The 22435-nt window shown below is 36.4% G+C and overlaps 1 protein-coding gene across 2 annotated transcripts in view; it reads left to right on the top strand.

Moving 5' to 3' along the window:
• The window catches only part of FREM2 (FRAS1 related extracellular matrix 2), a 143884-nt gene that overhangs the window by 62655 nt on the left and 58794 nt on the right, over window positions 1-22435 (top strand). For both annotated transcript variants that reach the window (XM_068929970.1, XM_009678630.2), the window contains exons 3-6: window positions 13997-14143; window positions 17334-17564; window positions 20962-21087; window positions 21945-22196. In XM_068929970.1, the coding sequence (XP_068786071.1) occupies window positions 13997-14143; window positions 17334-17564; window positions 20962-21087; window positions 21945-22196 (756 nt within the window). The remainder of the gene's footprint in view (window positions 1-13996; window positions 14144-17333; window positions 17565-20961; window positions 21088-21944; window positions 22197-22435) is intronic.

The following is a 22435-nucleotide window of genomic DNA, read 5'->3' as shown; positions in this document are numbered from 1 at the left end:
AAAGCCAGCCTTGCTCAGCTGTGCATGGTTTAAGAAGAGACCACATGTTTACTTTAAAGTTGAAATATAGCATGGCCATTAACAAATATGTTCAAACTTTAAATGTTTTTCTGGAATAGCACCAGAATTATAAACATCCTTGTAAGTAATACCTACATGAAGTGCAAATCAATATTTCATTATGTGGGGCTTCCATGCACTTATGCATAACATTTTTTTACTCAGAACATATTGCATATTTGATAAGGGAGCAAAAGATTAACCGAATAGGCTATAGCTTTCCCTTGTAATACACTATATGAATCTCGTTATCCAGCAATTTTTGAGTAGCTGTGTTCTGAGATATCATAGGAAGAAAAAGATTAATCATAGTCAAAATGGGACTATTCTGCAACAATGGAATGAGGTTTCCATCCTGTTCTCCAGTACATTTAAATAGCTGCTGTTCTGTTTATCCAAAAGCGATTCAGAGAAAGTAATGTTCTCTGAGGATGCTTCCTAGTGTGAAAACTGGCTTTAAATTTGTTTGACACATATTTCTTGGACCTCTACTTGTCTCTAGCTGTTGAATAGCATTAAACAAAAATTTCAAACTATATGGAAAACTTGGCTTATATATCCATGTAAGCAATTACTGAATTTACTGCAAGAAAGGCATGGATGGCACACAACAGAGAAGGTGTTTTTTTATGGTCACAGATGGGTAGAAAAGAGAAGAGTTTATCTGTCAACCCATAGAGCACACTATGGAAAAACACTGAGAGAACCCAAGATAAAAACTGCCCACCTCATTTATTTCCCAGCCAAAATAAAGCTTTTCCATTTAAAGAGTAGCACAGTCCCTTACTGAGTTGCTCAAAGTAGATCTTAATGAACTAGCTCAGGAATCAGCAATCAGCAGGGCTAGGTAGGGCAAGCAGAGCACTGAACTGGAAAAGCTTTGATTCTGGCAGGATCTGAGCTTTCTGGCATCACACTTTGTGCCATGTAGACATACTAGCTCAGTTGGAGCTGGCTTGCATGTCTCTGGCATGATGCAGTACTGTTATCTTGGCCCAGTGTTCATGTGCCAAGGTACATGAAAGCATGTTGCTAATTATAAATTGAAATATCTATCAATAAAAGAACAAGGAGGCTACAAGGAGACTACCTCTTATGTCAGCACACACTGCAAGTTAAATTATAGCAAATATATCTTCATTGAACGAGTAGTTTTTGACCAGTACTCTCTCAGGTTTCATTTTACCCCTCCCTTCTATGTTCTTTAACATAAGGACTTTTATCAAACTTGCCCTGAAAGTTGCTTATTAACTAAAGAAAGTGAAAAGAAGGTGTTTTCCCATGATCGTATTATGCTATTAGGCTAACTAACTTTCCAAGAAGCTACTATATGAGTATGTGAAGAGTTGAAGAACAAAGCTATTGCTCAAATTCCAGCAACTGAGGAATTTGCAACATATATGAATTTAATAACAGAAGACCAGAATCATGTCCAAGGGATTATTTAGATATATGTTTGGACAAAGACTTTTGTCCAAAGGTCAGAATGTGTTTTCTTGATGTTCTTCAGTCAAGATGCGTAGATTTAAAAAAAAAAGTGAGACATCCTCTGGACTGCAGTGCCCAGTTTTAGTCACTGCTTTTTGAAGGGCTGTTCAAACTGTAGGAGTTGGAAAGTAGGGCAAGAAATGTCTGCTTTGCAGATGGAGATTAATGAGTTTGTGATCAGGAATAAGGTTATCCCCCAAGCTATCTTTGGCCATAGCGGACAGGAGACAGTGGTCTAATAAATCCCTTTCAGTTCAAATTTCTTACAGAGTTAAGCAATAGAACAGAGATCTCAGATAATTACTGCAATGAGGCTTGCTAGAGAAGACTGGATGAGTTTGGACCAGAGAACTTAAAGAGCAAAGACTGCATGTGGTTACATACGTACGGTTACATATGGTGTTGCCTTCTCTTCTGGTATGAAGGATAACTAAAAATAACGAGAATAATTAACTGATTTATGGTTATACAAGAATAGGTGGAACTACTCCTGTCAATAATGTGAACTGATAAGCATTTTTAAACTGATACAGCTGCACTTGCTGACTTGGGGCAGAGAGAGGGAAGGAACTGTAGTTTAAAAATAATAGCCAGATTTTATGTATTCAGATTTTATACACTGTTTTCACCCATTGCACTTTACAAACAAAAGGCCTGAGAGACCTAGGTAGACAGATGATAGACAAGGAAAAAAGTTCCATTGTACGTGGTACTTTGGAAAACTAAGGCCAGAATCCAGCCTCCAAGTGGCAAGATAGGATTCTGACCTGTTGGCCATGTTGATTCATTGAAAGGGTTAAAATAGGAAGGTTTTTTCCAGCACAGACAAGCCCATAGCAAGTAGCAAATTGATAAGCAAGGGTGTAGGCATTTGTATGACTAAAGTTACATGTGCAAATGTTAAAAGGATTTAAGCTTTATTATATATCATGTATCATTTCAGATTTTTCTCTAAACAGGTAGGAAGTCACTGCCATATCTTACTTTAGTATGTATACATTTATCTGGAGTAGATTGTTTTGCACAGGAGGATCAGTAGTGAATTGCTTCCAACTTGACCATCTGGTCATCCAGCTTTTATAAATGGGCTCAGATTTGCATTTTCCATGTATGTCAAACAGTGGCACCACAATCAATGGCCTTTTATGAATTATGTAACTGTCCATGTGAAGACAAATGCTTCTGCAGTCCCATCTGCTCATACTAAATCAATTGACAACCATGCCTGTTCAGTCCTATTAAATAGAGCAAGAAACCTTGTCAATCTAAGTTATGCATCTAACTCTTACACACTTCTAATGAAGCCATGTGGCAAATAAGTGCCTAGTTCTCTTCTCTAATCAAGGAAAGAAGTGAGAGAAGTGCCCTTGCAGTCATCCAAGGGAGAGCTCACCTTCCTAAAAAGTAAGGCTTTCACAGGCGGTCTGAAGGCAACTATTAGTTAGAAGGATTTATGTAGCCCTCTAAAATTATCTGGCAGGAGGGCTGTCAAGACTAATTCTGTCTGGGACGTCCTTTGAAACTGCTTGAGCAATTGGTGAGCTTTGTCATCTTGTCACCTCAGCCTTTTGCACCCGTCTTTGTTGTACCACAGTTCTTCACTGCCTTGCACTTGTGGACGTTCTCCTGTTGTTCCTGGTGGGATGAGTCTCCTGAGGCCCATAGCTGGGTCTCCTGCATGGTGTTGCGTATTACAAGTAATAGCTATCCTAATTGGTAGCAAAGGTACTGTCTAACTTACTTATTGTGGGGTGAAGAGGAGGTATAAATGTTTCAAATGGCCATGAAAGGATTTTAAAATCACAAATTTAACATGGCCAGCCAAAAGGAGGTGGAAGGTGCTGATAGCTCAGCACCATCTCATCAGCATAGTTGGGATAGCTGCTACTGCTCTCTTTCTGGGGGCCGAGGTGAGAAGAGTTTTCCCAGGGACACTGCAAGTGCTCTGTTTGCGCTGTGACCCTGGAAAGTGCTCTGCTCTACGTGCCAGCGATGTTATCAGCTGCAGCGGGCAACATACGGGAGGCTGAGGTCATGTCCCGACAGGAAAGCGCTATGCTGCTCCCTTTCAAGAAAGGGTGGGGAACACCCTCTTCCAAACTGTGAAACATTTGTGCTAGTTGGCATGTCAAAACTACTGTGGTCACACCTCCCCACGTCCCTGTGCGAAAGCTGAGAGAAAATAAGTAAACTTGGGACCACAGATCAACCCATGCCTTTAGCTGCCTGGATGCAATAGCCAGCAGTTTCAGTGGGAGCTGGACTTTGCTGTTGATGGAAACATTGCCTCCCTTGCCTTTGGGAAAAAGCTGAAAGATTTTAATTTCTGAGTCCATGTCGGAGGAAGGTCTTAGAAATCTTGATCAAGGGTTTCCCAAAAGCTTGAGGTGACGCCAAGTATATTTCAGTTTGGCACGTCAAAAAACTTACTTTAGTATTTATTTGAAGGTCAATGTGTAATTTTATAAAAAAGAACTTTGATAAACCCAATATAAATATAGGCCCTTAAATATGTCCCTTCAATTATCAGGATGTTGTAGTTTTTTGCACTATTTTGCTAGTACTTGAAGACTGGAAATAATACTTTAATCTGTCATCCCTTTTAAAGCTGAGTAAAATGTGAACAATATTTAAATAAACTCATTTTTAAAACCTTTTGTGTTTTAAAAACATAGAACCGCTTTAGTAACAGCACAAATTAAATTTAATTTTAAAGATGGAGCTTTTCTGTTGACAGCCTTCGTTTAACTGCTTAACTATATCAAAGTATGAGTAAAGATTGCATGCATGTGCATAGAGAGAGGTAGAAAGAGCATGTTGGAAATAATGTATTTTCAAGACTGAGTTGTCATAATTTCACTGTCCCTCTGTCCCATGTCCCTTTGCAATATTTCTGTTGAGTCTGGGCTGTTCTCTTGGGAAATTCCCAGTGATCATGCTATTCTGGATTTTTGATTCTGCAATTGATTTCAGAAGTGCTTTCTTTCCTGTATTTAATTTTAATATTAAGAGAGATTTTTTTTACATTTCGTTGTGAATCTTTGAAGGAATTTTGGGCATCTCTCAAATTTTCTTTTTTCTCATCTTGTGTTATATACACTGTGACTGAAGCATTAGGAACATAGGAATTTAAGATAAAATAAGAATATAGGAATATAACTGAAGTGATTTATTGAACTAATATCTTTGAATACCTCCTTTACAAAGCGTATTTTAAAGCAAAGTTACAATGGTTTAAAAAGGAACCCTTTATTGTCTTTGTCTGTATCAACAATGGCTGTTTTTATTTTGTATGTTTTTCTGTTATTACTTTGCCCTTCCTGCGTAGGGTTAAATTACTTGCAAAAGGTTATAGGGTTGGCATAGCTTAAAAGGGATCAAAACCACCACAAAGGAGTTTCTCTGATCAAGTAATATTTAAAGTTAAATATTCAAGATTACCTAGTACAATTAATCTGAAATGAATTAAAAGTAAACATTAAGTGAAACTGCCTGGCACTTGTTCTCCTCTAGTCAGTCGGGCATTTTATTTGTTGCATTGCCAGAATAGAAAAGGAACGAAAATTCAAATCTGTAGAAGCAAATTCTTAATAAAAAACTAGTTCAATCACTTTGACATGCAATTAAAGGAGTAGTTTTCCTATAGGTGCTCATTCAGTTACAGCAAGAATGCTGTCCAGAAGTCAAGTTTTAAAATGGAAAAGCTGTTCCATTTTATTTATAGTAGGTTTTGCAAATAACAACAATGTCTTTAATACTTCTCTCATACATTTTTTGGTTATTGCTGTCAATTTGAGATTATGAGTCTGGATTGTCATCCGAAATGGAAAGGAATTCTCTGCAAAGACAACATTCAACAGTTAGAGTTAAAAAGTTCAGCTAGCAGAAAAGTTTACCAATTTTTTTACCAGAAATACTTATTTCAAATTCATTATGAAAAATTAAAGACCTTAGTTTCAGATGGCACCCACTCATATACTCAGTACTTGGAAGCATTGAAATATTAGGCGTATACAAAGGAATTTGCAGTAGTAGGGTCTAAATTAAGGAAGTGTGATTTAAAGAAAGGGAAATCAGGAGCTTCTTTCCACAGAATAAAGGAATTTCTTAAAATAACACAGTATGTAAGATAATATTTTGAATGTAAGAATATTTGTCTTGGTGTCTATTCTAATAGAATGTCTTTTATTTGTGAGGTTACAGTATACATTTCTGATCTTACTGATTACTTTCAAGTCTCAGTCTGAGGATACCCTCTGATCCTCAAATTTAACACTCTGACTAGGCTGTTTAATGACAGTAATTTTATTGTAAGCTAGTATGTGTGTGGCACTACTTTACAGGTATAAACCAGAAGAAAGTCCCATACGGGGCAGTAACTAAGCAAACAGCGCTAGATCCGTTATTCTCTGATAGAATAAAATAAACCTTGCTCTCAATTCAGCTGGAGCCAGCTTTTGGGGAGTCATCGTCTGGCGCCAGAAAGGAATTAGTGAGCAGAAACCTGAAGACTACTAAGTTTATTTTAAGAATGTGTTGCCAGAGATCTAATAAATTTACTTACTGCTGCAGGGCATGCATGCACGAAATCTTACTAATCCAGGTGTTGGGTTTTTTTTTTTTTTCCCCTCCCTTTCAGAGGGAGGCGCAGGGTGTGGATCCTTAGGAAAACAGGTATTCTGCTTTAGGTAACGTGGGCATTGTTTAATGATAGACCTGACAGCTTGAGGGTATGTTTGGGTTTTCTCTATTACTACTCAAAAGAGAGTCTAAATTGTTTTTCTAATGTGCACTTAGTTACACAAAATGGTAATGAAATTAATGACAACACAGAAATAATTGATTAATAAGACAGTAACTTTTTAAAATCAAATAAAATATTTTTTGTTATTTTTAAATATTTAGAATATCACTTTTAAAGTGTTTGAATTTGCAGGTTTACCATATAACGGTTCAGGACTACTTGTGTCTTTAAGCTTTCTCAGGACTCTTCTTGGTGCACCAATGAAAATCACAGTTTTATGTATCTGAATGTTTTATGTATCCTCTATTCCGTTTCAAATGTTTCCTCTCCTGTCCATTCCCATTCTGGGTTTTGTCCTGCTTCTCTTGAACCTGATTACCTGAGTTAGGTCTCCAGAAGGGAAGATAGGCTCCCAAACAGTTGACCCTCTTCCTTTTCCCTTATTACTGTCAAATGAAGGTTATTAGAAGTGATCACTACCTGCTGATTATTTAAAATTAATCCTTGATCATTGACTAGCAAACAGGGCAATATCAATCAAGAGACAGATAGCATGCTTTTTATTTTTTATTTTTGTTTCCTATTCATCACTTCAGAAGCAGAAACAGGGCAGAATAACATTTTTCTGTTTCTTTTTCCATGGTCTGGTATCTGCTGAGCGTTCAGTATAGCATAAACTGTCACGTGCCTGCCAGTCTCTTAAAGGTCTGTCATCCAAACACCAGCCTGTCCAGGACTGTTTGACCTCAAATATCGGGCAAGAGTAGGTTCATTCAGTACAGCATAACGTCAGGCTTTCATATAATATATTCATGCTGTGCATTACTGGTTGTGTGTCCTGATCCCAATAATATGCTTGCTTTCATTGCTTTTAGATGTCGTCTTTTTTTTTTTTTTTTTCAATATTAAATGCATCCTGAGAGATTAGAGTTTGATTATGGATTGTTTTCAGCACATTCTGTTATGATCATATCACTCCTTTTGACATTCAGTGAGATAAAGTATTTTTGGAAAGAAAGCCTTGTGAGTCCTGATTTTTAATGAGAACAGACTTGTAATTATTAGCAAATCTACTTTCTGTGGAACTGCTGCTTGTGACAGTCCATACCTTCAATTTCCAAAGAAATCTTTGCGTGTAAACTGTATGATAATCTTACTGTTGTGTCAATGAGATTCAGATCAGATCTTTTTGTCATTGTGTTCACAGTAACCTGTATGGCTGCATTGTGCACATTGCAATGTTTTGAAGTGATGCAATATTTTCTTTTTGGTATGTGCATAGACCAAATATTATATCTGTTTCTTTCTGAATTTGATGATTTGTATTTTCTGGGAAATGGCAAAAAATGCTTTTTGTGTCTGATGAGCTGTCAGTGTTTTACTTGTATTTTACCTTTGATTTCACTTAAACTCCTTGCCCTCTTAAAAGAAAATCTGGGATGCATCTGACATGTTTTAAAATGTCTGCTTGAAATGAGATGAATCAAATGCTAGAGTATGACTGACTGCAGAAGGTATTGGCTAAAGTGATTCTGTGAATACTTTTCTATACATCTTCCACAGCTATAAACATTGAACAATTGAAGAATTTGAAAGGAAAGAGAAGAAATTTTCTCATACTGTGAAAAAGTTCTGAGATATTTTTATCTTAAATTAGGACAAAATGTCAACATTTTTATAAAATTTTTCGGAGTAATTGAGCATAGGTCAATTAAAGCATTTCATTTTGAAAATTTTGAATTGAATTTTTTTTAACTTTTTACATTAAAAATGAATTTATTACTATATTACTATGAAAAGCTATATACACCCAAAAGACTCAGGACAGACTGTATAAAGCAATGAAATTCAACATTTCTTCACTAACAGTACTTTCAGTAAAGAGTTTAATCAAAGTCAGTCTTTTTGTGAACAGCTTTGTTTTTTTGATGGATTGGTAGAAGACGAATCTCTTGAGTAATATTTGTCCTATTCTAGTTTATCCAGTCTTGCTGAGAACTTGCATGGTTACTTGAGGCCTTTCATTTCATTAAGGGCACTAATTCAGCAGTGCACATAAGTGTGTGATTACACATTTCAATATACCTCTGAATCTATGAAATTATTGCATAGTCACCATCCTGAATTGGAGCTGTAGAAATGGGAAGAGAAATGTTCAGCATTGCGGAGCTTGTCTACAGCAAAAAAACCCAAACCCGCTAGTGATCTTTTAGATTCCCTTGAAATCAGCTACAAAGCTAACCATTTAATAGCTGTACAGGCTTTCAACCACACACATTGCTCCAGCATATATCTTTGGTAATTCAGCCCAGGCTCAATAACGAGTTTTCCCTACTCTTTTGTCCGTTTTGCTCTTCTCTTCTTTGAAACCTCACAGCCTCTCAGTGCAGCCAATAGAATGAAGGCATCCTGCCTCCTGGTAAACTGATTTATACTGAGGTTGGTTTGAACTGAAATTGCTGTAAAGCTTTGAAATGCAGTGACTGAAGAGCTATTGTGTGTTTGCTTCCACAGTTTCTGTTAATGATAATCTGGTTAATCTCTTAATCAGAATCTGGTTAATCTCCATCGGAAGAACAGGGCATAAACTCGAATTGGGAATTACTGAAATTAACCCAGCGTGAATCTCCAGACTGTGCTTGGATACCTCCTTAGTTACGCTTAGTTGAATTTTACTAGGACCAAAAGTTAATATGCACTGTGTAGCCTTTACATTGGTGTCTCTTCTCTCACTTCCCATTTGTTTTTCTGATAAAACAACTATGCAGTGTTCTTCAAATATTTTTTTGACTACGTGACTTAAAACATTTGTTTACTCAGAGCACCGGCAAACACAGCCATTCCAACTTGTTTCTTGGGGGTAGACATGAAACAGAAGCAAAAAAAGTTACAGAAACTACTGAAAGATGGAAACTATCTGCAGTTCATTGGATACCAGCAATTACTCTCCAGGCAAGCCAATTCCATAATGCTGGGAAGTGTGTGTTTTCTCATGAGAAGTCAGAGAAAGCATTGTTTTAGTTCCTAATCACTAGGGGCTGGTCTGGGGGGACTGAGTTTGATTATTCTGCAAATATATTGAGTTACAGTGGCAGACAGAGTGCAGAAGGGTGCAGAGTTCACTAAGTTATTTTAGTGATTGAATTCCCTTACGGTACATTTGAGAAAGACTTGTAAAGATGAAGCATTTTAATGGGTTTCTAATTGGATAAAATTATTAGGTTAACTTACACATGGCTGAAGTCAATTCAAAGCATTTTAGTGGAGGAGTTTACATACTGGGCTTGCTTATGTATTTCACTTCAGCAAATAATTTTTCTAGATGAAGTTAAGGTAGTTTTACAGGATATGCTATTTCTGATGATCTTTCATAGCAGAGAAAATAGCGTATAATGTGTTGTCCCACGCATTGAATAAAGTTTATTTATTATCTATTTTCTACATGTTATTTTTCAATAGTGTTGGTGAACAAAAGGTTTACTTGAGATCTTTTACCTTTTTAAATTGGGGCTAGAATGTACTGAAAATATAATACAGTATGGTAAATCAGAATTATTTAAACTGTGTATCTGAAATTGAATATAAAATATCTTCTCTATATTTTATTCTGACTGCTTTAGCCAGGAGCAGGATCAACTATGATTATATATTCCGTCTCTAGTCAGGCAAGAATCATATTTATACAAACCACGAGTCGTGACTTCCAAATAGTGTGGGGATCAAAAAACCACGCGAATTGCTGAGGTTGGAGACAGTAGCTCCATGGCTAAATGGGGAATCATGATGTTGGAAACAAAAGATTTCTGCATTACACATCAGATTTTACTTCTAATAAAACTGTTGAAGTAACTTTATCCCGGTACATAGTGACTAACTTGGCCTGACACAGAAGAAAGAGGCTAATCAGAGGTTGAAAAAATGAAACAGGTGCCTAAAGATGGAAGATTTCCTTTCTATCCTCTATATTTTTGTTTTCACTGCAGGCTGAACTGAAGTTCAGGAGTGGGTTTTCCTTTTCAGATGTTTCATGTACCTGCTACAGTGAGGAGATCTATAGCAAGGGAAAGGACAGTCATGCCAATTTTGGTAACCCTGTCTGAGTGGAGCATCTGGTAGGGTCAGGAATTTTGAGTCAAAAAGGAAAGGCTGCAGGTCTATGGCAACAAATTAACAAACAGTGGCAGGAATTGGAAAGGGCTGGAGGAAGAGAGAGGAAGCACATGTGTTAAGATCTCTTGCTATAGTTGTAGTTATGCTATACAATGATTCCTGAACTATAGATGGGCTGTTAATACTGCATTTTGCTAGTACAAGGTATCTGCTTTGAAAATATATGCTCATAGGCAATTACAGCAATTAAGATATGATGGTCATCCGTTCCTTTTCAGGAAGCCCCTGGGCACCATTCTGAGGCACTATATCTTGCCATATACCAGTATTTTGAGCCTGACATAAAGGCATGTAACTACATGCAAATATAGATCAGATTTAGGTTTGAATTATTTGAGACACTAAAGCTGAAACATAAGAGACGTGTGTAAGAGAGCTGTAGGTTGTGTAACGGGGTCCACAACACATTTAAACCGTTAGTTCTTTGTGCGGTGGAACGAGTGATGCCAGATTTCCTTTTCCTTTTTGTCTCATGGTTGGAATCTCTTCTGTCTAAAACGATGCAAACTCTAGTAGTAGATGCTTTTTCTTCAGTTGAGGTATTTATATTTTCTCTCTCTGTCATTTATATTCTCATTTCTAATACAAAAGGAGCTCATGAAGCAACATTTTCTTTCTCAGTGGAGATAGAAATAGGTTTTCTCTCCTCTAATTGTCAGGCAATTTTCTTTACTTTTATGTCTTAGAAGCTTTTATCCTCCTGTCAAATTAGGCTTAAATTGGCCAGTGTCTTTAAAGGTGGCATGTATACATATACATTTCTCACTAGAGAAACAGACAAAAATTATTCTCTTGCTTTTGCCCCAAGAAACTAATGGGAAGACACTGACATTTACTGAGTTGATAGAATATAGTTAAGCTAAGGTAAGCACAGATTTAGCTAACACTGTGGTTACTGATTTTATTGTAGAGCTCACTACAGTTTTTGGTATGTGAATTTGCAAGTCTCCCCTTTCTCTGTAACAATACAGATCAAAAGAACAGAAGGAAGCAGTGCAAGGAGTGCAGCATAACACTCTGATAACCCTTTCCCTCCTTTCATTTACATAGTGCTGTTGCCTTTATGTTGGAGAGATGATACAAGTGTGTTTATTTGTGGAGAGCTGATACAAGTTTGGTTATTTGTTTTTTTTTCTAGTAGACAAGTCAGCTCAATAAAGAAATGTAGAGGCTTACCTCGGAAGCAGAATGGAAGTAAATGAAAAAGTTGCCTCTTTGTTCAAGGGAGTAGAATGGAAGAAACTAGAAAGGGAAAACCAACCTTTGCCTTTTCCTCCGGTAGTTAAGCCATGAGTGAACTGAAATGCTTAGATATATTTTTCTGCTGCTCAGAGGAAGTTACTTTGTTCACTGGCTTTTGTACAAAAAGTCTTAAATTCTAAAGGTACTTATTTGCACATTTCAGATAAGAGTTACCAGAGCAAATCTTGTTCTATAGCAGCACCTGGTGGGAAGGGAATCAGACTACATCCTTTCACACAAGCCAGCATTCACAAAAGACGGTTGCTGAGAAAACATCTGTCTTCAGTGAGCTGAACAAGTTATTTTATTCTTGCTGCGGAAATTATAGCATTCTCCTGAGCAATGGCAAACACACCGAATAGGATGATAAGCAGAACTTGATTGGTCCTGCTGTTATTATCTGTGGTATCCAGAATTCCTATGCTGACAAGAAGTGCCTTTTTACAGTGGAAAATTAGTAAGCAGATGGTGGTAAATTGTACATGAGAAAGTAAAGTTTTGTTGTATTTTGTCAGAAATGTGCTAATCTAATTTGCTATATTCAGTACAAATACTTGATTTACAGCCAGTGAAATGAGTGCTACCTCTTTCCAGCTCTTACCTTACAAACTGGAAAAAAAAGTGGCTTTTTTAGCTGGATCTTAGAGTGCTGTCTGTTTACATTTGTTGTTTCTGTAAAGCCTTTTTTAACCTAAATATATATGTAAAAATATATATAAAACCTATATATTCTGCCATTTTAGTAACCACTTACTACTGTTTTACAGTTGTACAAATCACGTTAAACGTAAACACAGCAGCTTCATTTTTCTTGGGGGCAAAAGATTAGTCTGAGGTATGCTGTATGTAGGCTGGTACTCATCGTTTTGCAGCTGGAGTTAAACGGCTTTCAAATCATCCCCTCCAAAACTTTGGGTGATACTTCCTATATTCCTGCACTGCTTGGGCTTCAAAAATGAGCCTGCTTCTGCTGATGAATATATGGGCATATTCGTTTAGTGAGAAGGACAGTGAAGGTTCTTTCCAACATGTGGAGAGGAAATTTGATTTTCCGCTTGATGACAATGCCATCAACATCAAGAACTATCACCCAGAACCCGTGGTAAATGTTAACCATTCAGTTTCCCCAGCAGAGTGTATTGCTTTACTGAGTTTTCACTTCTGGGTATTTGAGTGCACAACTATCCATCTTCAGTGAGACTGCAGGAAAGCTATCGTGGCACTGCTGAATTAGAGACCCAGGAAAGGATCTATGGAGTTCACTTTCTTTCTGGGACTGTGGTGATACAGGTGTGCCCACCAAAAAAAAAAAAAAACACCAAAAAACCAAAATCAGGACTGGTTTTCATCTATTTGAAAATTTCACTTGCAAAACAGATCTCAGCATTTCAATTAGTTTGGGGAGCTCATGATACCATGAAGATAGGTCATTACAAAGAGAATGCCAATAAGCATTTGCGTCTCTCCAAATCTCTTTAATGACACAGGCAATCACACTTGTGTGGTTAGCTGAACAGTTACAAGCATGTATGCTTCGGAGGGCAACTCTTTAGCTATAAACTGTGACGTGTATCAGGGAAACTTAATCCTGTTGAAACCACTTCTTAGTAAGATATGAAAGCTATGTCATACATATATTGTATCATACAGAGCTGATGTATAATTTATAAACTAGTAAGACCAGAAATTGATGGGTTTAGTGAACAAAATACTCAATTGTAGAGGCAGGCTATGTGGGTAAATGGGTTAATTTCATATGTGACAGAAATTAATTCTGTTTGCAGTTTGGAAATAGAATCCCACTGAAATTTGCTCTTTTAGTCCAAAAGATGGTAGATATCATATGACTCCGATCTTTCAGGAGAGTAAGGGCCTTCCTGTGCTTTAGGCAGTCTTTAACATACTTAGGAAGTTCCACATGTTGCCTTGTGCAATGTGTCTTTTGGAAATACAAATACAGTTTTGCAGAACCTTGGATCAGCTGCAATTTTTGTAATTTTTAGGAAAGGGATCCCAAGTATATATGCATGAATTCATAGAAAATTAACATACTTTGAACTGAATGTGACTAACATAAAAATCTAAGATAAAATGTATTCCCATGTGTACCAAGTACATCATGAGGACATTGAGTTCTTTTTATTTCTTAGCTTCAAACCTTTGCCATGCTTGGATTTTAGTGGCCAGCTAGGATATATATCTCATCTGGGATACAGGATATGTTAATTTCAAAAGAAGAAATAGTATTTAACAAAAAGGAAAAATAAATACCTTTATCATTTTGTTTTGCAGGAGGCAATAAGCTGAAGAATCAACATTTTCGCCTAAACTGGGCATGGATCTCCTTAGAAAAGGAGTATTATTTAGTAAATGAAGATTCCAAATATCTTGATGTTGTTCTTAAACGGAGAGGCTACCTGGGAGAAACCTCTTTTATAAGTAAGTTCAGTGCTAGTCCTATCAGTCTCTTTTATAAGTGACTGGCAAGCTATTTCCCAAAATGTATCAATGCAGGTATATCCTTTTAGTTGTGTATCATACTGAGCAAGCTAGATACAAAGTACTACGTTTATTTATTAAAGCAAGCGTCTTTTGTTAAGCTAATTATATGATTTCTGGAATTATATGATGAAATTTTCACACTTTTTTTTGCGTGCTCTTCTGCACCTTATTTTTGCTTTAGCAGCCCAAGATTCAGTCCCTCTTCCTTGGATTTGAATCATTAAAATTTCTGTTGGCTTCAATATTAGGAGAAGAAGAATTTATAAAATAAAAATAAGAAGTTAAAATAGGAATAGTGCAACAAATTGTTCTTTTATACATAAGTACATTTTGGAAGTGTTTAGAAATATCAGTATTTTCATGATGCAATCATAGAAAATATTTTGTTTTTTGGTTATGACAAACTATTTGTTCACTAGCAGAACAAATTTATGGCTTCAGATAATGGAACATATGGTTTTGGAGCCAACTTGGAGCATGTGTATAAGTTCTGTTACTCAGAACGTCATTAAAACAGAAAAGAGTGAAATGTATTCTTGCTATACTTCTGCTAGATATGTAATATTTTGAGATGTTTGTTGTGTTGCATATATCCGATATTCTCACCAGATCATATGAGAACAAAGATGTGTTTGCCAAATGTGAACATCTCAGGAAAAGTTCCTCCAGCTGGCTTCAGCCAGTAGAAAACAGCAGCAGCTAAGGACAGCAAGTGTAGTCTATGGAAGACATTCTTTTGGGGCTGAAACTACTAATAGCATGCTTGGAGACTGAAACTCTATGATACTTTTCAACAATATCAAAGTATTTTAAAAAATAATTGAAAGCTTAAGATTTAATGGAGTTCTAAAAAATATACAATTTCTAGGAATAATTTCTAAGTTCAAACTGGAGCACCAGAACAAGAAAAATCAGAAAGAAATAAAAATATTTACAACTAAGGAATAATTTATGAAGAAACCTATAAGAAATATCTTAAAACTTAAGTGGATAAACAGATTTCTCAGCATGGAGTGTTCTTTTTTTGTAAACAGCCAAATTCTGCAATTCCTACTGAAATAGAATTGCTGTTAAAGGAACACATTTGACACTACATTATATTGCCACTTTTTTGACAAAGCGCAATATTAAAAATATTGAGATGAAAATGAGCCAGATTTTAAAAACTGTTTTTAAGTAAGCAAGTATATACGTACTCGTAATTTCCAAAGTACCATTGTGCCTTCAGAAATCTCATTAGATTTGCAGCCAAAGAGTCTCCTGTAATTAGGTGACTAGGCCACTATTTTCCCACAAACTGACATAAGAAGGCTGAGATGTTGTCGTCCACTTCTTACCAAGAGGTATTCTGAAAGGACGGAACATCCTTTTGTACAGCTGCATGTATATCTGCATATACAAACCTGTATGTGTGTCATGCATAAACAATATTTATATCTGTAGTACACAGATTCATTAAAAAAACAGTACAACTCTTAACTAGTCTTATAAATAGAGTGAAAAGTATTAATGAAAAGCAGTGCTAGCTAATTTCCTGTGCAATTTGAGATTATTTTATGAGCAGGTGCCTAGGTCTGGTACCAATGTTGTATTTGTTTCACAGAATGCAGTTCCTTTCTCAATTTTTTTTCTCTTTAGTGAGAAAAAATGTATATAGCAACCTGGCAGCAATTGTCATACCTCGTTTTCCAGGAACGCTGTTGTGAGCTGGTCTGATTAAGCAGTGACCAGCATGTGCATGAGCAGTAAGCTCATTTTATTCAATCAGTGTTGGCAGTCAACTGAGGCTGATGCAAGAGGTGCTGAAAGCTGCTTACAGTGTCTGAGGAGTGCAAAGGTGAAAAAAGATTGTGTTATCACATTCTGCAACCTTACATGCATCTCTAGCTTCTGGATCTGTTCCCATTCTGTTCCATCTGCATCCACACTGCTGGTGCATTTGGACCAGGAAGCATTATTCTTGCACAGCTGCAAGTCAAAACTCATGGTGGGCTTACACTGCTTAGAAAAGGCACTCAATTTGAAGCTGATTTTATGCAAGTATGTAGGTATTTATGTGGCATGAACCCAGGTTCTTCATTAGAAATGGAGAGTTCTGTTTAAGCATCTTTCTGAATTAGAATTTGGCTTTCAAGTACTGAGATGTAGTTAGGCCACCTATCCAGCTAGGGCATTTACAGGAATTAGGCATTAATTAAAAGAATCTGACTTTAAAGGCTCTGTTTTGAGCAGTAATTTAACTTTGATAATATATTTCTTTTAAAGAAAGTAAAAGAATGGTAAAGATAAGCAAAACATAAAGTTAAGGATGTATGATTTAAATTAATTACTGATACTGGTTTACAAATACTAATTTGACTTCTGACATTCAAATAACAGTGTTTACAAAATTTTCTGACTCCAACTCCAACAAAAGATCTGACAAGCAAGAATAACAAATTTGAATAATTTGCCTTTGTTTGACTACCTTAGTCCTGCAAAATGGGATTACAGAGTTGGAAAGAGCATAGAAGTTATTGAGTAAGATGCTTACTAGCCTTTCTGATCCATATGCAGGGCCAAAGGGGCTGAAGGGATATAGAGGTTATAGAAAATATTGGCTATGGTGAAGGAGGAGAAACAAGCAGGAAGTGAGAAAGGCAAAGTGTATAGGGAAGGGCAATAAGTTTTATTACATTAAATAATACATTGGGAAGAAACAGATAAGAGAGAGGATAAATGTTTGGATTGTCTTTTGAGAACCTGAGGAGGACCTTTAAGATTTGGGTGGTGCTGTGGGTTTGGAACAGAAGGCAGATACATGAGCTGGAGAGAGTTCCAAAGGACTATCTAATTTGCACAAAGGCTTGTCAGACAGCCTTGAACCGGGAGAGAAACATCAATGAAAAGCCATTTTAGAAATGTAAACTTGTCAGTCAGCTCAGAGAATGTAGAGCTTTTCTAGTAGTTAGTTTTGCTTTTGCCTTTAAGTTAATTGATCTGCTTTCACCTTTATTGTTGACACCAATATAAGATTAATCAAGAGGAGCAGAGTTAGCTTAAGCCATCTTAAAGCTTTTGAAAGCTGAAGTAATGAGAGAAAAATACAGCTGATGTGTTTAATGATCTGAATTTCTGGTTTTGGCAGGTATTAGTACCAAAGATGGTACTGCCAAGAAAGATAAAGACTTCAGAGGAAAAGCCCAGAAGCAGGTGCAGTTTAATCCTGGCCAAACCTTAGCTACATGGCGAGTACGGATTTTAAGCGATGGTGAACATGAACACTCTGAGGCCTTTCAGATTGTTCTTTCTGAGCCTGTCATGGCAGTCCTCGAATTTCCTGATGTGGCCACAGTGGAGATTGTTGACCCAGGAGATGGTAAGAACTGTATTGCTAATGTGTGCATATACCAAAAGATACATTGGAAGAATTAAAGAATTAACAGCAAAACTGCTGTTTCCAGCTCTGCAACTATCCTGAATTTGAATACTCTTTACTTAGTATCTGAGTATTCAAGTTTAGCTGATTATCAGCCATTCTGGTTAGCTCAGAAATGCATTTTCTCCTCATGTATTTTCAAGTGATGTAGACTGCTCAAAGCTTAGTTATATTTTCACATCTCTTTTAAATATAGAGTGCTAAATTTTGTGTTAGATTTAGTTTCATGCTGTGTTTTTAGCAGGTTGGGTGTGAAAGCAGAATAGTATTTAATAGTAATAAAAAGAAATAGTACAGATTTTAGGCATATTTACTGGTCTAGATTCTACCCCACATAACTTCCTAACCTCAGGAGGATCAGCAATTCTGGAGACACCAATGTGTTTGCAGACACAGCGTATATCTGCACAGATGACTGGAAACTAATTAATTTACTCTGCCGTGATAATTCATGTGAGAGAGAGCGGTACAGGAAAATCTAAACTGGTTGAGCACAAACCATTTTGGGTCACGGAGCAGACTACTTGCATCAGTTAGGCCTTAATGTCAAGCTGAGAAGCTCTATAAGGGCAAAGTTCAATAGCCAAGTATATCTTCAAGCTAGGGAGGCTAGACCACATCAAGACATGACTTTCTACAGTTGTGTTGGACTTTGTTACATTATGAGCACTTACGACATTTCCAGTAGCACAACATCTTTGTACCACTCTATTTCACTGAGTGTATGCCTCCTGTCTCCCGCAAGCTGCCTTTGACTGACAACTGAGGAGAGCAACTGCACCAAATGTTTTTTCCAGGTGATGACCTGGGCAAAGATACTGCTTTAGGTGACTCCTCTCTCATCTGCTGATACACAGGCTTGAAAACAGTGCTACCTACAATATTAGCACGGGTTTTCTAGCTGCCATTCTCTTGGAGGTCTGCAAAAGTTACTGTGGCCCTAGCCGTAGTATAGGAAGAGAAAAGGCAGGAAGTGTGCATGTCCAAATAGTTTTGTGTTCAGGACAACATTTGACAGCTGAGGTGTCAAGAACAAATAAAATGACAGTTAAATGTAAGTGAAGAAAGAACTGATTAAAAAAAAAAGTATGTGCTCTGGTTGCAATCTGGTGACTTTACTTTTCAACTGCAGCAGACATTTCAACCTGTGGGCCATGATCACACAAAAACGTCATTAAGGAATCTTTCAAGAGATAGAAGGCTGTGACAGCTTGTTTTATATAGTCTTTCCTAATTAACATTTGAAGAGGACTGAGCAGGAAAAGTGTCTCAGATTTTTTTTAGTTCCTAGTACAAATACAAGTTAAATCAAAGGTTATCTGACATCCATATTTAGTCACTGAGACAAATAGTGCTTAACAAGAAATGCAGTGTGTATGAGACAGAAATAACTTGAATATGTATCAGATGTATACATAATACCTTTGACCAGTGAGATAGCACAAATCAGGATAATCTGAGACTTCCTAATGCCAGTGATAGATTTTCCTATTTCATGGATCAAGATAAAATATTGAGAGTCCTAGAAAATATGCAGTAATCTATTTGCAGTAGTTTTATAAGTAGAGTAATAAATTTGTGTAGGAAAAATCAAATGCATAACCAAGGAATATCTGCAGGGAAAATATAGGCAGCCCTTTGAAAGGAGTAATTGGATTTCCTCATCATCTTTTAAAAAGCTGAGTTTAACAAGTTCAGATACTAACTCAGTAGGAACCATGAAGAATTTTATCCTGTTGATTTTAAAACTCATTGATTTGAATAGTGTAGTCTTAGTACCAAAATAGCTTATGTGGGAAGCTGTACCAGCCCTTTGGTGTATGGGAGACTAGCTAATGTTTTATGCTGAAAAAAGATTACATAAGGATTTATTTTCATGTGCTAGCTGAGGAAAATAGAGATTCAGCCTTGAGTATTAAATCAGTGGTGTAGATTGTTCTTTGCTGAGCTTTTATGTTCTTCCTAAAGTCTATTAAACTTTTAGAATGTGATTTTACTTCTAATTGGCTAATTATAATAGAGGTAGGAAGCACAGAACATATCACATTCCTGCATTTATCCATAGGATAAAGTTTTTAATTTTATCAACTTAATTGTAAAGAGAAAAATAACAGGGTAGATGAGTTCTTTAATGTTACCTTGTGCTTTTACTTTAAAACAAGAAGGTTGAATTTTTCTTTTTTTTTTTCATATTGAATTTTTGACCTACTGGAATAGTGAAAGTGTCAGGATCTTTTCAAACCTGAATTGCACCATTTTTAAGGCAGGCTTTTGCCTTAAGTCATGCTAGTAGTATTTTCCAGTTAGAGAAATAAAACCTGGAACATCTCTTCCAAGAAATCACATTACATTTTTGAGAAAACTGTTTGTAAAATACTCTGAAATAATAAAATAATTTGCTTTGTAAAGTCAGCTAATGCTATTTGGTTTGATATTATACAGAATTATATTCTATATTAAAGCAACCTTAATTAGATTGCAGATATACTACCGGAACTATAAAAGTGTTCTGTATATACATAACTGTCCTTTGTTCCTGAATTTTTGAGGAAACAACAACAAAGTTGATCCTGAATCCCAGGAACAGCATAAAACACAGTGATCTGCTTGTATGAATATAGAATAATGAAAGAGTTTTAAAATGCATTTTCCTGAAAAACAGAGTCTGACATTCTTGGGCCTGGGAGGATATTGCTGTCCAGACTCCACTGCTATACTAGCTGGATCTACACGGAGTAAAATGGAAGTGGAAATACTTAGCCTACTCAAGTCAGAGGTCCAAGTCAGGAGTTGAATCTCGCCCCTATTATCCTCAATGTTGTATCAGCACATTCCCTCAGAATAAGATAGCAAGGGCTAAATCTGGCTTTATAATCATCCTCAGTGCCAAATGATTGCCATGGTTATCTTGATGTAATTAGGGAAAGAATGAGCTAACTACTGCCTGTGTGTGAGCTACGGTATTGATACTTCTGTGATTAATAACTAATTAAATAGCATGGAAATAATAATAAACTAGACCTTGTGAACTAATCTTCCAAACTTTGTCTTGCACCATTAACCTTAAATAAGTTAATGAATCACATAAAAGACTACTTTGTGGGAACTTGTGAAATCACACCTAATAATCTGATATTATTTTCTATTTCTGATAGATAAAAAGACTAAGAAATTATATTTCTCTCACGTTCAAAGTTTTTCTTAAAATTTAGCTCTATCAATGATACATTCAAGTTATTTTTTGTATTTTAGAATATGCTAAAATGCTTCTAGCTATTTCACTTGTCACTTTCTGAAGCCATAACACAACATAAACAAATGCGTCTGTTCTCTGCAGAATCAACTGTCTTTATTCCTCAACCCACCTATACTATTGAAGAAGATGTTGGTGAATTGTTTATTCCAGTCAGAAGAAGTGGAGATGTAAGCCAGGAGCTGATGGTTATCTGCTACACACAACAAGGTAGCAGAATGGACAATAGGAAAAAAAAAGTGAAAATAGAACAATTCATTTTGGTTTTTGCCTCCTTTCTATCTATTGCATAATGTTTATAGTTCTGATAATGGATTTTTTTAATCCAAATATCTTCAGTCTCAGTTGGATATGTATTTATCTTTGCTTAAAATATTATTGAATACAGCCAAAAAGTTCTCATATTCCAAATTGTTGTTGGGAGGTGATATGAATGTATGTCCTTTATCTTTTTGCAAGATTTTTATATGCAGCCCCTACTATCTGAAAGTGATTAGATCTGAGAGCTCTGCAGTGGTTGCCCATGATAGCCTGTTTCTTAAAAAAATGGACATAGAATGATACTACTTAACTGATATCCTTTTCCTACCTCTCCCCACCAATCTCCCATTAATTACACCCGTGAGGAATTCTACTAACCACATAGAGTATGTGGTTTCCTGACCTGTGTTTTTGTTACTTCTTTTCATTTGGAGAATTGAAGCAACATTTTTGATTTCTTGTCCACTAACCAACTCAACTGATAAAATATGCTAAAGGGGTTAATTTGTAGGCCTCAGTACAGAGTGTCCTTTGTTGGTCTATGTCTCCTGTGATAAACTATAAAATTCCTTCCAGCTGCAGTGCTGCAGATGAATTTGAAGAGTCATGTCTGCTACCGATATATCATACGGTAAAAGTAGTTCTCCAGAGAGCTCAGAAATGTAGCCTGGTCAGAGTTCTCAGCCCATCTTATCATATAAATGTAAACAGAAATTTAAAAGATAATGGAAATAAAATTCAGCCTCTGTGAGGGGATCATTATAACCACTCTTATCTATGGTGACTGTTTACCTTTTATGCCGCAGGAACAGCATCTGGCACTGCCCCAACCTCTGTACTCTCTTACTCTGACTATATATCCAGACCTGAGGATCATAACAGCATTCTACGTTTCGACAAAGATGAACGAGAAAAAATGTGTCGAATAGTCATCATAGATGATTCCTTGTATGAAGAGGCTGAAACCTTTGAGGTTTTGCTAAGCATGTCAATGGGTGGAAGAATTGGTGCAGAATTCCCAGGAACTCGGATTACCATTGTACCTGACAAGGATGATGGTAAGGCATAATGTGACAAGGTGATATTCCCAGTGCAGGACAGATGGTGTGGGAAGATGCAGATATAATCACACTGAAAACTGCCACGTAGAAGTTGGTTTCTGTACTTTCTCCTGGTGATAAATATCAAGAGATTTGAAAACATTATTAGAAATCTATGGGGGTTTTTTGTTTGTTTGTTTGTTTTTAAGTATTTAGTATAGATAGTTTAAGCTTTGAAAAACTTACATGAGCAAATT

This window comes from Struthio camelus, chromosome 1, assembly GCF_040807025.1.
Source record: "Struthio camelus isolate bStrCam1 chromosome 1, bStrCam1.hap1, whole genome shotgun sequence".
In the NCBI taxonomy this organism is placed as follows: domain Eukaryota; kingdom Metazoa; phylum Chordata; class Aves; order Struthioniformes; family Struthionidae; genus Struthio; species Struthio camelus.
The sequence above is the reverse complement of the archived record's forward strand: the minus strand, read 5'-3'. Positions and strand labels throughout refer to the sequence as shown.